At 41.0% G+C, this 18,214-nt stretch overlaps 1 protein-coding gene across 1 annotated transcript in view; it reads right to left on the bottom strand.

Moving 5' to 3' along the window:
- The window catches only part of flnba (filamin B a), a 68,908-nt gene that overhangs the window by 10,494 nt on the left and 40,200 nt on the right, over positions 1–18,214 (bottom strand). Inside the window, exons 15-36 of the mRNA XM_084542445.1 lie at positions 15,142–15,265; positions 12,443–12,603; positions 12,253–12,343; positions 11,955–12,109; positions 11,255–11,372; positions 11,071–11,150; positions 10,750–10,935; positions 10,252–10,566; positions 9,798–9,888; positions 8,948–9,148; positions 8,673–8,846; positions 8,418–8,580; positions 8,117–8,277; positions 6,335–6,626; positions 5,650–5,803; positions 5,367–5,556; positions 5,041–5,288; positions 4,054–4,137; positions 2,826–2,931; positions 2,484–2,624; positions 772–900; positions 317–490 (exon numbers count right to left, since the gene is read on the bottom strand). Coding sequence (XP_084398571.1) covers positions 317–490; positions 772–900; positions 2,484–2,624; positions 2,826–2,931; positions 4,054–4,137; positions 5,041–5,288; positions 5,367–5,556; positions 5,650–5,803; positions 6,335–6,626; positions 8,117–8,277; positions 8,418–8,580; positions 8,673–8,846; positions 8,948–9,148; positions 9,798–9,888; positions 10,252–10,566; positions 10,750–10,935; positions 11,071–11,150; positions 11,255–11,372; positions 11,955–12,109; positions 12,253–12,343; positions 12,443–12,603; positions 15,142–15,265 — 3,538 coding nt within the window. The remainder of the gene's footprint in view (positions 1–316; positions 491–771; positions 901–2,483; positions 2,625–2,825; positions 2,932–4,053; positions 4,138–5,040; positions 5,289–5,366; positions 5,557–5,649; positions 5,804–6,334; positions 6,627–8,116; positions 8,278–8,417; positions 8,581–8,672; positions 8,847–8,947; positions 9,149–9,797; positions 9,889–10,251; positions 10,567–10,749; positions 10,936–11,070; positions 11,151–11,254; positions 11,373–11,954; positions 12,110–12,252; positions 12,344–12,442; positions 12,604–15,141; positions 15,266–18,214) is intronic.

The following is an 18,214-nucleotide window of genomic DNA, read 5'->3' as shown; positions in this document are numbered from 1 at the left end:
TTGTTTTAAGAAAAGTAGTTTAGAGTTTAATAGTTTAAAAACAGAAACAGAACCAAAACCTTTTATTTAAAATCGGCAAACTGCTTGCTGAGCGACGTTCCTAAAGATTTATTAGACAGACTCACTAAACAGCTAACAGTTAAAATCCTCAGTGAAGACCAAACTCTTGCTAATATTATAATTTATCATCTCAGTTTCTTTGGTTAAACAAACAAAAAAAGCCTTGGAAGGCAGAAATAAGAATAAACCATTTGATTTAAAGAGCACTTGTAAACGTTTTAGATTACTGATATGATTGATCGGTGTGGAGACTGACCGGTGATCCTGGCGGTGAAGGGGCTGCCGGCGATGTGCTCATTGTTGTATTTGACCAGGATGTTGTAGTCTCCTGGCAGCGTGGGAAGGTAGCTGACGCTGCACGTCCCGTCTTTGTTGTCCACACAGCTGATCTCGGCTTTGGAGGGACCCTCAATGGCCAAGTCCAGACCTCCTGACAGACAGAATTTAGTTGATCGAGGATGTTAATAAAAAAATGTGTTGATTCAAGTCATAGTTTACCATTTTAAGGAACAAACACTAATACAGCAAATTCAATTACTGCTACAGTTTTGAAAAACACAACAACTAGCGGCTCAGGAAAGCAGACGTTATAATGAATCAATAATGTAAATAATACTTAGCTGTAGCCACAACATCAGATTAAAGATATCCAAACTACCGGTCCTGCTGAACTTGACTGATGTTCAGCTGTGCTTCCTTCTGCTAACATACCTTCAGAGGCGTCCTCCGTGAAGACGGTGAATGTGGCCATCTTGTTGGCCACGCCGTAGCTCAGACCAGGACCATAGGCGGTGACGTTGGGACTGCTGGCGTGGTTCACATAGAACTGGAGTGGAGATTCTGCAACGGTAAGAACACAATTATCAGTACATCAGAACATTCACACTAGATATCCCCACATTATTACATGGCCCTTTCCCCTTTAAGAGTTCGAGATTTAGCAGTGTTTAATGAGATTATGACTCTGGAGTGGAAACGGTTTGTCCTTGAGCGTCCTCATAAAAAGAAGAGAGTGTTTACTCTCCAGGTCAGGTCAGGTCATCCTCTATGTAAACGCAGCGGAAACAGAAATCAGACACAATCCCCGTTGAGATAAGAGCCAAATGTCAGTTGTTTCTTTTTGCTGACATTTGCTCTTAAATCCTTGCCAGTTCATTAGGACACTAATAAATGCAACAGTCCTGCACTAAATCTCTTCTCCATGATTACTGAAATGTTCAGTTGATGTTGAAAGAAATGTGGTAATCCAACTGGATGTAGTGTGTGGTGCTGTTAAAGTGGATAGAATTAAACACTACAGTGTTTCTGTTATTTAGCCTAGCCCTCTGACTAAAATGTCAAAACAACAGGAACATGTGTCAGTTCAATAGTACTACAAGCCTCCACAATGAAAACACAGTTGAATCAACAGCTCTCTCCGTTGTTTAAATGCTTAAATGAAATGCTGAATACTATAACCTGAAGAGAAGTGTCGTGGCAACTGCAAGTCAGTTGCTAGTCTAAGCTTTAGAGCAAAACAGTAATATGTTTTCACTAGTGTTACTAATGAACTGGTAGGGAGGTGCTTATGTATTGTTATAGTGTTCTTCCAACTCTGTGTTATAATTCCTCATGCAAAGAGCCAGGACCTTAGCCACAACTATGACATGCTGGGGATGAACTGGATCTTTGATTCTGACCTAATCACCAAACATCATTGTCTGACCGCAGGAACACACCAGTGGCTGAAGTGAATTAGTTCTCAGCAAACAAAAGATTTGACATCTGGTAAAAATTCAGAAACCAGAAGAGGAGAGCGTGTTGTGAGGATCAGATTACATTAACTCCGTCAGCTGTCACATCACCCGAACCACCAGACACACATTCTCAGAGTATGATGTCAATTCACACTGGTGGTTAATGGTTTTCTCCTGCTAGCTGAAAATGATCAACAGATCCACACACACACGCACACACGTTTAAGCCACACATTACATACCACACAAGTTCCTAACAGAGTTTAAATTTAGTACTAACAACACCCACAGATGTCTCCTCGTTTCATAAGTATCTGAAGATCTTGACAAGAGACTGATGCCTCTGACGAGAACAGGCTGCAGTTCTTGTTTTGGACATCAGGTGTCTCCATTTTACCTTCCTAAAGCCTGATCATGAGCCTCAAACTCTTATCAGAATATGATGTTGGTAACACGTCATTTGGATTTTGTTATGGGGCGTCTTTCAAATGAAAAAACTAAAAAACTCTGCACCCATTTGGAATATCATCAAACAGAGCCATTTTAGTCGTAAACCAATTCAACCCCACAGCGCTTAGATGACCTGTAGGACTAAGTCTCTGTTGCTCTTCTTTCCATCGCTGCAAGACGCTGAAAGAACATTACCTATTTTTTTCCTAGTATACAAGTATGTGCGTGTGTGCTGACCTGGGATGTGTGTGCCGTTGTATTTGATGTGCATCTCATGCAGGCCGGCCTCAGTAGGGGAGTACTGCACGGTGACCGTCCCATCCAGGTTGTCTGTGATCAGCGGCTGAGCCGATTTACCTGAAGGCATCAGCACTTCACCTGAGGGAGAAAGAAAGATTAATTGTCTTAGCAATTTCTGTAATGAAATGTTTATTGTATTCCCCTGCCTAATCTGTTTTATCTATGTAAACTTCCATCACTTATTTCAGGCACAGTGTACTTGTTGCAATTTGCATGCCTTACAGATACGGCTAACATTCTACAGCAGGTTTTTAAAACACCCAGCTGTCTGTTTCTTACCAGTGATTTCTCCCTTCCTGAAAGAGAAAGGTATCACCATGTCAAACGGCCTGAAGCCGCTGCCGTTAACGCTGCTGCTGATTTGTTGGTAGTTTTCCGACGTCACCTGGATGAGACAGAGACAGAAACACAAACTGAGTGTCAATAAAGTTCAAAAACAACCTCTCAGGAACCTGAATTGCAAACATGCTGCTGCAGCATCCAAGCCCCGCCCACACACAGGGGCATCCTGGGAAGTGTAGTGCAAACGTAGCAGGAAGGAGGAAGAAGAGGAGGAGAAGGAGGAGGATGATGATGATGATGATGATGATGATAATGATGATGATGATGATGAGGTGACTCTGTGATGCAGCCACAGTGATGAAGAGTGCACCGAGGGAGAGAGAGCACCACCACAAAACCCAATCTCAAACCCTGTAACCATAGCAACAATTTCAGGAATGCATCACAAACGGATGAACGTTAGAAAGTTTTTTGCTGCGATCCCATTGGCTGAGAAAAAAAGAGAAGCAATGACATCAGAGGCGGCAAAGCGGTTGAGTGAGTACACTTCAGAAAGGAGAGAGAGAGAAATTAGAGTTAAACCAGCAGCCATTTTACCTGCAAGAGAGAGGAGCAGTGTGTGTGAGGTCCTGTTTTTATTAAGTTGTGGGGTTCAGTTTCCTATGGAATACTAGAGTTGTGGGAAAATTTTTGCTTTTTGAGAATTAAAACTTTGATTTTAAGGTAACAGCTGGATTAGAGTTAGAATAATGGATGCATTATGTGTGTGTTTACTGGTGTTTGGGGTAATTTAATCAGAATCTTATTCTCTGAGCTTAAATATATTTTAGCTGTATTGTGTATTTAATTAAAAAGAAAAAAAAGTATTTTTGATTTAATAATTAATTAATAATTACTCTTTTGTGATTACTTTGTGCCGAGTGTCAGTGGAGCACCGATAAACACTGAACAACTTCAGTCAATTCTGGTAGTGTGGGGTATAATATAATGTAACTGCTCTCCTTTCTTTTTATTGAATCAATAATCATTTTCAATCAACAAATAACTCTGAAGTGGACTGTCAAAGATCTCTAACTCTTGAGAATGAATTATTTTTTTGTGATCAGAGGCCTCCCTCATAAAACTTATTAACAATAATCTAAACATCTGCACCTGTACATGCGTATGTACATTTGTGTGATGTGTGTGTGTGTGTGTGTGTATGCAGGTGTGTGTATTAAGGTACCCATGGCTGGAAGCCAGCTCCAGGGGGAGCGGCCTGCTGCTGTAGTGACGTCTGCTCTTGCGTCATGGGTACCTCATCAGTGGCCTGAGGACATGACAGTAAGGATTAATCACACACACAGGCTCCTTTCCATTCAGCCCTCAAACATGAAGGTTTCGTTACATTACGGCCACTGAAGTTGCTGCAACTGGGGTGAAAGAGGTAATCAAAACTGTAAATATTATATTATAACTGGATTAAAGATGATCCTCTGCCACCAAGCAAACTCTGGGCCTACTGCGGGTGTCCTGTGGTGTCTGGCACCAGGATGTTGATAGTGGGATCCATAGAGGGACTTATGGGTTGAGGGGAGAGGCCTCTGTGGATCAGGCCATTCTGTAGATTCTCATTTTAGGATCTGGGGAGTTTGGAGGATGTGTCAATACCATCAGCTATTTTCATGTTTTTGAGCCTTTCTTCTTATGGAGAGGAGGTGACATTGTCTCGTCCAGTGGTGTTGCTATGTGGTATGGTGAGTGGCACATGTCTGACTTACATCCACATCAATAAAAATCACTGGGTTTAATGTTCTGGCTGACTGGTGTACTGCTCCTAGCTGGCCTGAATCAACTTTTTAGGGAAGAAGATGGATAGAGCAATACCAGTTTTCTATTAACTAAATCTAGAAAGACTTTGGAAGACTTCATGTGGTAGTAAGCTGTTGGAGGAATCTCACAAACACACACTTAAACAAACTGGAAGCACATTTTAAATCCTGGTTTGTAACCTAGAGGCACAAGAGCAAATGTTTAACTTGATTAATCAAGATAGAGATCATAAAGAATGGCCTCTTTAGGTTCATAGACCATAACTAGCAGCAACAACAAGTTTCATGAATGAGCTGGTCTGAATATATAACATCTGTGTTTCTGGTCTATAAAAAGCCAGATCATTTTTTAATTTGCCTCCAGGTTTTGTGAAGGCTTTTCTCTTGAGTTCTTTCCTCACCATGACTTTGAAGGGACTACGCGGGATGTTTTCCCCTCCGAAGCGGACATAGATGACGTAGTTGCCAGGAGCAGGTGCGGTGTAGAAGATGTCAAAGGTGCCGTCCTCGTTCTCCAGCACCTCGGCCTCCACCTCGCTGCCATCGGGCTGAACCACCACGCAGCTCACCTTCCCCTTCCCGGCACCCTTAGCATTCACTACCAGGCCCAGCTCCTCGCCAATGGCTACAGTGGGACCCACACCTGGACCTGGGGGGAGGACATGCTGTTAGATTTATTTTTTTTATTTCATTTATTTAATTGTTTTTTCTATCAGCGGTCACGTACCTGTGACGGTGCACTTGCTGGCATCTCCGGTTGCCGTGGCTCGGACTCTGTAAGGTGATGCGGGGATGTCATCGCCGCCATATTTTATGACAATGGTGTACCGGCCAGCACGGTCGGGGATGTAAGACACCCGGTATGTACCGTCACCGTTGTCATGGATACTGGACTGCTTGGATTTGCCATCCTGATCCTAAAGTGTGGGAGACAGGAAGGAAGACATTGTTAAACCGTGACGTCTTCGTCGATGTGTCTGACGATAACTGTATGTGAAAGAGTTACTGACTGTGATGAGCACGCTCAGTTGGCCCTGGCCTGCATCTTTGGCGTCAATATTAAACTCGACGGGGAAGCTGGCGGGGACGCCGCTGGTCAGCCCGGGACCGCTGGCTCGTACTTTACTGGCATCGTGAGTCGGCAGAACCCGGAACTTGAAGGGACTGCAGAGACCAGAGAGAGTTACTACATAGACTGATCTGTGGGCTAACATGCCCCTGAGCAAGGCACCATAACCCTACAGCTACTGACACCATCAGACGTCAAAGGCAGGAACCATTACTTACTTTTTAAACAGCTCTTTTGTTTTTGTTTTTGCCTTTACAAGCTCTGATTTTTGAATTATTGCTACAAGGCAGTCTTTTTCACAAATAAGACTTTAGCAACCAGAGAAAATTGCACATTTTGTTGATTTAAGTTCTTCAGAAGAGTGATTTAGACAAATCAGGTGATATCTGCAAAATTAAAAGTAGTTTTCATTCCAAGTTTACCCTCTTAACTCACTGATAAATGTAATGAGGGACAAAGGTAGTGTAGAGTGAGTGCACAAACTTCCTTCATTGCAGCAAACTATTTCATAACATTTTCTGCAATAAGTTCAATAAGTTTTGTCTTTACACTGATCACCTGGTTTGTGTAGCAGGTTCACCTTTTATGTTAAATGACTCTAACGTTAGTCCTTCTGTGTTGTGTACCTGCGTGGGACGTCCTCATCTGCATACTTGACAGCCACAGAGTGCTGCCCCTCCACAGAGGGCGTGTAGGACACCGTGTGAGTCCCGTCCTCATTGTCTTTCACCTCCACGGGCACTGCGACACCTTTCGGAGCAGTGACGGCCACAGCCAGCGGAGCCACGCCTGCCTTCCTGCAGTCCACTGTGAAAGATTGTGGAATATTGGCCCTGACACCAGAACCTATTCCAGGACCAGACACCTTGACCTTACTGGAGTCGACAACGTCCTTCACTGGGACTTTGAATGGACTTCCTGGAAAGAGGAAATATTAACGCAAAAATAAATTAATAATAACGATACAAAAAAGTAAAGTTGCTCCGATCAATCGGCCACCGATAATAATGGAATGATATTCCAACTAAATAGTTTGACCTGCACCGTGTGTAACGGCCAATCAGAAAAATGTGACAAAAACGAACTTCACGTCTTCAGGAATTTTGTTTTAGTTTATTAGATTTCTTTAGTGACTTTGTACGTAATCATATGTATTTATGGGAATTTTTTTTTTCTGACACGTACTCTAGAAAATAGCCTACAGATTGATCCGTAAAGAAAATATTATTATTATATTATTATTATTGGCCAATGATGGAAAATACTGTTCAGAATTTCTCTTGAAATCACTGGTGTGAACTCTTCAAAGTCTAATTTACCGTAGCTCACAGCAGAAGCTGGTTAACAGCATAAAGTGATTGCTTTCTGTACCTCAAACAGTGAAAGTCTGAACAAGGTGTCCAACAAGGAAACACGCTGAGCTTTTCCTGAAAAAAGTCAATTTAACAGAGCTGTGGCTTTTTTAACTTGAGCCAGTAACTTCTACCACATGTTTTATCAGCCAATAACCTCAGCTGAAGAACATTAACCACATCTTTTAACATCAGCCGTGGTTTCTAGCGGAAATGAGAGAAAAGCCAACAAAGTGCTATTAAAGTGACATTAAAGGAAATAAACAGCGTTTTATCTTAGTGAACCTCTTCTGTCCATGTGTATGTCTATTGAAAGTTAAAGGACAAATCTTGATATGTTCTTTTTCATGCTGAGAAACAAACTATTGGTTTTGTGTTTTTTTTTAGAGCTACTCACAAATATAAAAATTTGAGCCACGACGTGTCTCAGAAGAACTTTTGTGATCATAGTGGAAACTCCTTTTAGATTTCATATTAGACAACGAACAGTTAGTCCTCCAACCAATCAGAGCCATTTAGTTGGAAACTAATTTAACTCCAAGGCACTTGTTGTTGTTTCTCCTGGCGTTAAAAGAAGTCCTGATTGATCTGATCACAGGGGGCCAGCTACATTTGTTGGTCACAGTTCAGTCATATCCTCATGTCAGCCCTGTTCATTGGTTTGAAACAGCGGTAGATACCAAGTAGTTTTTATGACAGCAGCATGGTATTCTACTGCAAATGTTTGTGTTTATTTGTCCAGAGAGCGGGAAACTATGATCAGATCTCAAGTGATCGTTCAAGATGTGTTCTAATGCCAGGCAGGAAAACTCCAACAACTCCACGGCACTCAGACGATGTGTATGACAACATTGCTACTACTCTTCTGTCCATCATCACATAACGTCTCGCCCAAACAATGTGATTGGCCCAGGAGAACAAAATCTGTTTCCAACGGAGCAAATGTGATCCAGACTGGTAGTGTTACGCTGCGTTCACACTATGAGCAACAAACACTACAACATGGACAGAATGGCCAGCTGTCACTTTTCTGTCCATCAACGCCAACCGACTCACCTGGGATGTGCTCTCCTCCGTAGGTGATGTTGACGTCGTAGAGGCCGGGCGTGAAAGGAATGTACTCCACGCTGCAGCTGCCATCTTTGTTATCTTTGCAAGACATCTTGGACTCTGACGGACCCTCCACGGTGATGCCGAGGCCGCCAATGCCTGCCCCTCTGGTAAAGGAAACCCAAAATCAGCAATAGCCTTGACTTTAAATAAGAGGAAATCATGTGCTAATTCACCAAACAAAGATTTTTTTTAAATTGTTTTAAAGGATTCAGATTTGATTGTGCTAACTGCTCATCAGTACTACCTGGTGACGATGCTGAAGTTGTTGGGCTGCTCGGTTAGGGCTTGTTGGAGCCCAGGGCCGGTAGCCACCACCCTGCTTGGGTCACACCCCTCTGACACAGAAACCTTGAACGGGCTCTTAGGAACCGGAGTGTCATCGTACAGAACCTGGACGCTGTGGACGCCTGAAATATTCACCAAGACAGACAGCAGTTGTTAAAACACAGAAAAATTTGGTTTCAGTTTTTGGATTTTCAGATTCTCTGTCCTGATTTACCGTTCTCAAAAGGAGTGTACTCTACGTCGTAGGTGCCATCAGCCTTGTCGGTAACAACACAGTCAGTCAGCTCTCCAGACGGGTTCCTGACCTCCGCCTTCACATGGTCTCCTCCTCGCCGGGTCAGAGGACGGGCATCCACTGTGAAGTTTGTGGTGGCTTCTCTGAAAACAGCTGGAGGGAAGAGACTTGGTTTGTATAATGTCCGTTGTGGAGAACTCAAAACTTTGCCAGTCTCAAACCAAACAGATCTGCTCAAATGGCCCATACTGCACCTTGTCCCTCCACTCCGGGTCCGAACACTTTAACTTTGGAGGTGTCGACAGCAGGGTCCACCATCACCTTTGCAGGGAAACCAGGGACAGCCTTATCCCCGTACTTCAGCATCAGGGTGTACATGCCGGAGGTCAAGGGAATGTAGGTCACTGTGTAGGTCCCGTCTTTGTTGTCCACTACCTCTGTCTTCGCTTTCATGCCTGGAACAAACGACCCAACAACATTTTAAAGAGTAGGATTGTGGTGCTTTTTCACATCTGAGCAAGAAATATTCCAATACAGAACTCCTGGAAATTAACAATTAGCTGGTAGACCACCCTTGTTATCACTGGACAGAACCACACCAGCTGTACTGACCCGTTACACTCTTCATCAAAAAGTGAACAAACATGACTTTTACTATCCAAAATCCAAAAAAACAGCTGAAACAAAGACAACTGGACTTGTAATGCTTTTTTGAAGATGTTTCATCCAAGCAGCTCCTTCAGTTATACAGGATTTGATGGGGAGTTGGGGTTTAAATAAGAACATCTGTGGGCGCTGGCCATCAGAAGCTCCCATGCCTAGGGTCTGTTAATGAACAGAGACTGAGCTGTAGCTGGAGAAAACTTTTTTGATCCCATTTTCCATTCCCAATGAATGAATGGAAAAAAAAAATGGAGGCCAGACAGGATGGCCAAATGTCTTCACGAAACCCTACAAGTCCAGTTGTTTCAGCTTGTTTTTTGGATATTCAATTACCTTTTTGTACAGCCTCTAAAGGCAGATTAAAATGTCACTGTACTTGTAACATGCCTTTATGGATAGATACAAGTTTTGGTTGACTAATCTGAACAGTGTTGGCGTTACCTGAGCCAGAGGACTCTGGGGCAGCCTCCAGGCTGAGTTGGCCCGGCCCAGCTCGGGAGCAGTCCACATTCACTACACTGGTTTCTCCAACCTGCACCAAACACAACAACCTGGGTCAGACTTTAGATTTATCAGCTCGACTGGGAACCAACTGAACCCGGTGAACTTGTATGAACACCAACTTTTCCATCTCAGCCAAGCGGAAAAACCTTTCAAACATTTTGACTTTTTTCCAAATTTTCTATGACTCCATTCAGTGCTTTTCATGATTAAATAGGTCAGAATTACTTTAACTTTGTTTCTGAGAAATGGTACTGGTACTGTTTGGTACTGTGGATGGCTCTTAATAGTCTAATACCCATGAGACTGAGCAGCAACAAATTTATAATCTGCTTAAATGCAGCAATGTTTCCAAAAACACTATTATTTTCAGTCTTCCTCTGTAGAGTCTCACCTTGGCCCTCTTCAGGCCAGACCCAGAGGCCACCACCTTGGAGGGATCAAAGGGCATCTGGACGTCGGCTTTGAATGGCGAGCCGGGAATGTGGACGTTTTCAAACAGAATATTAACCAGGTAGTCTCCAGGTTCAGTGGGCAGGTAGGACACAGAGCATGTCCCGTCACCATTGTCAGAACATTCAATCTTGGCCTCAGTCGGGCCCTCCACTGTCAGCCCCAGGCCCCCAGTGCCGGCACCCTTGGTGTCGATGGTGAACTCAGCTGGGTTTCCCACCAAACCTCCCTTTAGACCGGGCCCGAACGCCTTCACCTGAAACAAGGAGACCGATCTAACTTGAAGATCCATCAACAACTTCTGACAAATATAACCATAAAAATAAAAACTTAATTTCAAACATTATTTTCTCATTAAATTAAAAAAAAAAATAAAAGAAATCCAGATGGAGTAAAAGCCTCAAGAAGCAGAATTTAAGGAAGATTAATAAAATCTTACCTTGCTAGGGTCTGGAGGCAGGTGGGCCTCCACAGGGAAGGGGCTCCCAGGGACAGGGTGTCCATCATAGGACACGTTGACGGCGTACACCCCTTCCTCTGTGGGCGTGTAACGGACCACATTTTTGTCTGCTTTACCAGCCTGAGGCTCCACTTTACAGGGTACGGCCCGCTGGCTGGGACTCAACTAATAAAACACAACAGCACAAGGTGAGGAACATTCAAGAAGTTCTTTAAATTTTCTAATCCTAAGTCCAAACCAGCAGTTTAGGTATGGTCAGCTCATTGAAATCTGCAGGGGAAAAAAAAAAAAAACACTCACCACCGACACCTCCAGGTGGCCTTGACCTCCTGCCCCCTTGGTGTCCACCATAAACTGCTGCTCCTGATCGACCTCCACCCCTGAAATACATTTACGAGTTTAACAATGATGTAGAACCGACTCTTTTCAAAGCCTCTGGGAGGTTCCAGTTAGCACTAAACACTCATTGTGTAAATGGTCTTACTTCCATCCAGGTTGTCCACAGTGATGTTGTTGAGGTCCAGCGGGGCAGCGACTCCGACCGTAAAGGGACTCTTGGCGATGGGATCACCTCCAAACTTCACCACGATCGTCATCTCCCCCTGTAGAGACATGCAACATGTGGACTATTTATTTCTCCTGAAAACATGCCGTAACATAAGATGAGTGAATTACATTGGCTTTTTATTTTCCATTCTACATGAAGGGTTTGTTGAAGTGACAGGTAAACACAACTTTGAGGAGTGTTTACTTTTATATGTGATCAATGTGTTGCTGTGAGCAATGGAGACTAAAAACGTTTATATCATTATTTTGGGATGATAAAGTCACAGAGAAATAGGCTAATTTGTTGCACAAGTGCGTGACTGTTCAAATCGTTAGCCTCATAGCATAAATGCCTAAGTCATATTTTAACATTTTTGCAAAACAAGAAAAAAAACTCAATTTTTAGCAAGCACATTGGAATTTTTTTATTGATATTGTAGCAGTGGGCAAAAAATTATTTAGGCAATTATGCTATGAAGTTAACGAAGTGCTAAATTTTCTACCCGTCGTGCTGCGTCTTGTTCATGCTGTGAACTCTTGACATATATTTGCTTTGCGTGTGTGTATTTGACATAATTGTCTCGTATTTAGAGATGTAGATTTGATGCTAATCCTGCAGAGGTGTGTATCCGACATACCTGCTGCCCTGGTGTGTACTTGACGGTCTGAGAGTAGTCGTAGTTGTCGATGATGTCGAAGTCTTTGACGGGGGAGGAGAAGGAAACGTCCAGCGGTGCTTTTCCAGCTCCTTTAGTCAACACTGTGAAATGAGTCGGCTTCCCGCTCTCTACACCTGCACAGGTACGAGGAGGGGGGAGGGAGACAGTTGTGAGAACTGGTCACCTCATGTAAACCATTACATTTTAGCATGAAGTCTGGGTTTAAGATTGGTTTAAGTCTCAAGGAACTAAATGTAAGTCAATGTAATGTGTGTACCAGTGCGAGCCAGTCCAGGTCCATCTGCTTTAACTTTCGATGCATCGTGGGAAGGATCGACTTTAACGCTGAAGGGACTCTGTGGAACTTCCTGCGTGCAACAGATTCACCAAAACAAAATCACTGTAGGTCCACAGAAACGTCCAGATGTGAAAACCTACAAACCCTCAGTGTGTTTGTGTATGTGTACCTTGTCAGTGAACAGGACTTTGACGGTGAGTCTTCCAGCGGCGGGAGGGACATATTTGACAGTGAATGTGTCGTTGGCATTGGGGATGATGTCAAAGTCGACGTCAGCTTCTTCTTCTCCGATCATGTTGGCATCACACTTAATGCCCACACTGACATCACCTGAATTAACAAGATGTATATTACTATATAATAAGTGTAATAGTGATATTCGCTGAGAAACTTAACCCCACATGGTTTTAGGGTAAAGACAGTGACTGCCACAAGAGAGTGTTGGATTCTTTGTTTTCTCTTTGTTCATTCAATTCTTGTCATGTCAGAAAGACTTTGCTATGGTGGCAAGGACAGCTCATGAATTGCAACTCAAGAAAACACACAAGCAATTTAGACAAAGTCTTCATCAATTTGACAACACATGCAATACTCACAACCCCAGCAAATAGAGAAACGCACTGCAAGTAGCACATACAAAAGAAAATACTTTCAGGGGACAACATAAAGTGATGTAAAGGGCTGGAATAAATGGTTTAATATTATTAATCTTTTTGGCTTATTTAGACTACAGAAGTCAGAAAATGTCCTGTCAGCAAATGCTTATGCCCATTTTTCCAGAATACCTGGAACTTTCAATATCTGGCAGTAATACACACTTTACTGCATGTTATAAGAGTGTAATAACCATTAGGGAGAGACACAAGTGAAATTACCGTAATGATGCCATATTGGATGTAAAGCACAATGTCTCAGCTTTAGGAAACCGTTGGAAGTTTTCCACAAACCATGACATCATTACAGTAATCCAAAGTGCGCCTGCACTACACATACAGTTTTAAAGGGTTATTGCTGTCAGTCTCCAAATGAATTGTGTGTTTTGTCAGATTATTCGAATTGACAAAATAATAAAAAGCAAAAGGCTTATAAGTAATCGTTTGATCAAACTGATGAGGACATTTACTTAACTTGCTTCTATTTTGTCTTTTTCCATGTGTTTTCTTAAGTTACAGTGCGTTGAGTTCTCTCTCAAGCCACTGTAGTTTTGCCCCAGGATGTTACACTCTCACTTGCTCCAACGTAAACAATCTGCTAGACAGATCTGAGTCGACAATCACAGCGCAGGAATTCAGAGCATGAGAGGGATGTGACAGACCACAGAAACATGTCATCCTGGGCAGGAAACTGCTGACACCAAGACCCGACAACAGCATCAGGTAACCTAAAGCTTGTTCCATGTCTGAATCATCTGACACTCACTTAGTTTGCTTTGTTGATTTGCAGGGGGAGTGGAAAAGGTATTCAAACCTTTTAATATTCTTTTCTTTTTTTTTTTTTTTTTTTTAGCAACTACACCGTTAAAGTAGTTTAATAAAAGTAGTTTTATAAAACTACTTTAATAAAATAATATTTTAATTCTAAAAGTGATTCTGAACTAAAGATGTTAAATGTATTGCAAAAGAAGTAAACAGCAATGTGCTAGTTATGTTCAACTACTTGAATTTATCCTAGGTCCACAGAATAAACACAAAGTATAAAAATCCTTAACTAACAATAAAATCTTCTCATTGAAAATAAGATGAGTATCTTTGAACCAGGATGGTGCAGAAGTGTGTTGACATTTATATACATTTACGACAAATACATATTATTTGATACTGGCACACAGCTACCACCAACACCAGGATTTAAACTAGTTGTGTTCATCACATAAAATCAAATCCACCAAGAAGAGATTTGAAGCAAGAATCGCACACAGAGGTGTTTTTAAAATAAATATCATACATAAAAAAGAGGAAACAAATGGATGTTTCACCACTCATTCAAGTAGCTAGTTGTGAATCTCCTTATTTCTGTTTTAGTACAGTGGCTTTAATAGTAGGCAGACTACTCTGAGTGCATGTTGTAGAATATATATATTTTTTTAATGTATGTTTGTATTTTATTCTCCTGCAGCACCGCTGTGATGTGGATTGGGGTAATTTTGTTGTATGATGCATGCCATGGAAACAAAGACTTTCTTTCTTTTAAGACAATCTAAACTCCTTGTGGCCTGTAGTGTTTGGTGCAACAGGAGTTTTTATTACCTTTTTTCAAGAAAGAAAATGGGAATTCTGTCTTCAGATTAGGATCAGTTGGATAATCCATCAAATACTGTTCATCCATGTACTTATCTTTATCTCTCATATCTTTCTGCTCCATCTGTAGAGCCTCTCCAAACTAGACTAGCAGTTTAAACACATGTAGCAATGAACCAGATGTATTGCTATTGCTGCACTAATGTACATTTATAATATTTGTGTTCTTGTGTCAGTAAGTGATCTTGTGTGTGTGTTCCTTTGAACAGGAAGGTAAAGGTGATTAATTTCCTGTCAGGATGTTTCTGCCTTGAGATCATCGGCAGGACATACCACAGTAAGGAGTGTGCAAAAAGGTGAATATCTGTCTGCATGAGGCAAAGTCTTTAGTTCAAATGTGCCACTCTGGAAGCCAAATAAAATCATTTTCAGTAGGGATTTCCTGCATTAATTATTACAGTGTGTATGGTCTTGTTTTTTTACTGGGCTATATTTTCATAGAATATCAATGTTGTGGAGTCATGTTGTTGCTTTTTAAGGGCTAAAACCTGTTGAAACTTGGTTTTAGGGTAAAGGTTAATATTAGGTTATGGTTAGGGTTAGACACTTAGTTGAGAGTTTTGTTTGTTACCATCTCCAGCTCCTGAACAGTCCACGGTGAAGTGTGTCGGCTCGTTGGCCTTCAGTCCAGTTCTCTCCACACCAGGACCGAACACCTTCACCTTGTTGGGGTGGCTGCCTTTACCCACATTCACCTACAAACAAGCACCGGAGAGGAAGTGACATCACTTATTTTTTATTTACAACACCTATTCGAGGATGAAGCACATTGGATGTTCTCTGTCGGACAATGAGATGCATAGCAGGTAACTAGTTTTGTTTATCTTAACATTACAATGATGTAACACTAAAGACGGGGTACCACAAGGCTCCAACCAGGATCCACAGTTTTTCTTTCTACTTTTCTTTTGCATTCATGCATCCCTTTTATACTTAACACATTTTTGATGAATTGTATTTTGTGCAGTGCAATCTCAGTATGACAAGCCAATGCAATTTTATTCAAAACCATTAAATTTGTGTAACCCAATGAGCCTTTGAAACATGCACAAGATTGCAATAAAACAAACTTGTGCTTTGAAAATGTCAGAAGATAACCAAGAAGATGATGATGAAGAAGATAACAGTTTATAATAAACAAACAAAAAATAAATGAATAAAAATCAGAGCTGTAAATAAAAACATACAAAGTTACAACAGTTTAAAAGTACAGTGTGTGGAGGAATCAGTGAACTAGATCTATCAAATGTAGTTTGTATATATGTGTATTTATTGTCATATTGTTTTTGTTTAGTCAGAGTCTCTTGCCTAAATTTGTAAAAGCCTAAAGAAAATAGTTTGCTCATATTTCTTTTGAACTAAGTCACCCACTTTGAGTAAGCTTAGATTATGTATTTAATTATATTACAAACTAATGGGGAGAAAAACAAAAACAGGAGGTTTTGCAAGTCTTTAAAGCAAATGAACCAAACAACACAGCAAAACATTTAGATGAAAAGTTAGAATTTATTTTGGAAACCAATCTAACGTCCACTCTGGGTGATTAAAGTGAATAGAAGCAGTGTCTTTTGATTCAAGTACAGCTTGTAAGTTTCAGTCAGAATGTTAGTTACAGATTTACAAAAAAATTAAATTAACAATGCATGCACAGACATTCATTACCTAACTTTTCTTCTAAAAACCTTTGATTCCATTTTTTTTTATTATTTTTACCAAATGACATAGATTTAAAGTCAACAGTGTGAGTGCAAAGTTTTTCTTATTAATTTATCAGCTGCCTTCCAGACTGAATAAAAGAATCAAGATGCAAATTTGTGTAACAACTACCTGTGATTAATTTAGAAACATGCTAGCAATTGTGTGCCGTGATAGGCCCCCCTAGATGTACAGCATTTGTACCAGTCAAACACTGACACACCTCACTACAGACCAGAGAACAGCTTTACATGCAAATTCATGTCTCTTAGTGGCCGCTCAAACCTGGTTATTTGAATGTGTATTCAGAGATCCGATCACAAGTAACCAGATGAAAATTCTGTGTTGTCATCTGACATTTTAAATACTTCTAGAGATCCAATCTCACACTCTATATGTAAATAAACACAGTCATCATTTGGTCAGTAATATATTTTAACAGTCTCTGAAATCTGGATCGCTGTCTTCTGCTGTTTCAGAACCATGAACAGTTGTTTGTTGTCAGTGCGCCATGACTTGGGGAAAAGATTTATACTTTGGAACAAGATGCAGCGTATCTCTCATTGAAAGCACACAATTTCTTATTTATCTCTGCCTTGACATTATTTCAGAGACCCACTCATAGCTCAGATTATAACTTGAAACTTGACTGACTCCAAATATGGTCTGGGTGATTGGATCACCAAAAATAACCAGGTCTGAACAGGGCCAAGGTATCCGAGGTTGAAATCAACAGTAATTGATGTTGACTATGGCTCCTATTATTTTCTTACAACTTAAACTCAATGTAACTTTATAATTTTCAAAATGGTTCATTTTAGTACTGTTGAACCAAAAATACATGTTAAGTAGCACAGCAGTGGACAGATATGGTCACATCAGGTTTCCGGGGCTACACTTTATCTAAAAGGCGTTACTGCTGCAGCAGCGCAGAGAGCTGGGCGTGACTGTTTGCTTTCCATCCATCTACTGTATCAACACTGAAATCTGAGAAAGGTGCAGTCGGTGTTGACTACAAGCTCAGGCAGTGCACAATAAAACTGATGAATTATCACAAGGACTCTAAACAGTCTCAAGAGACTTATTTATGAGTTAACAGATTACAAATCTGTAGAAATGATTTATGGACCAGTGTGGATATACCAGTAATTGGCCCAAATAAACAACTGAATGCCAAGAAAAGCTCATGAAGCACTGGTTCAAGTCTCAACAGTTTGAATTCATTGTACATAATCACATAGCAATGTCTCTGAAAACTGCATCAACGTGTCCTGACTTTATTGGACTTTGCTTTCTCATAACTCTAAAAAAAGGAATGTGTTAGCCAACCCCTGACGCCTCTTGGCATAATTAAATAAATTCCTGAATGATTCTCATGAGACTTATTTAAGTGAAACAATAAACACCTGACAGGGTGAATGGAAGGAAGTCAGCTGATAAACTAATTCAGATAACAAATGTCAGTAACAAAGCAAACAAATGCCTAATACTGGTTGAAAAATTAAAAATTAAAAGTGGTTACAGTGCATAGAAGAATGGTTAGTGAACAAACAATGACAAAGAAAACTTTTTCACTCCAGTTAAAAAGAATTGTCGTGCACAGACTAATGTCAGGTCAAATAAAAAGTCTCAAATTATCAGAAATGCGCTAAAGGAGGATGTTTTTACTTTGAAATACAAAGTGAAGTGAAAACGTTTTCACAGGACAGAGACATAAGTGACTTCACAAAAAAATAAACCGTGTGCTGCTGACATAACAGCAGAGTTTCACTGACCTGAACCTCCCAACCCTCCCATATTACGAGTATAAAATCTGAAAGTGTCTGTTTCACACTTTCAGATTTCTTTATCCAAAAACATAGCGGAATCGAGGGCAATTGCACTTGTTGGGTATCTTGTAGGTCGTTTCCATGACCTAGATGACTTAAAACTTTCACAAATGATTACAT

This window comes from Chelon labrosus (assembly GCF_963514085.1).
Source record: "Chelon labrosus genome assembly, chromosome: 4".
Classification (NCBI taxonomy): domain Eukaryota; kingdom Metazoa; phylum Chordata; class Actinopteri; order Mugiliformes; family Mugilidae; genus Chelon; species Chelon labrosus.
The sequence above is the reverse complement of the archived record's forward strand: the minus strand, read 5'-3'. Positions and strand labels throughout refer to the sequence as shown.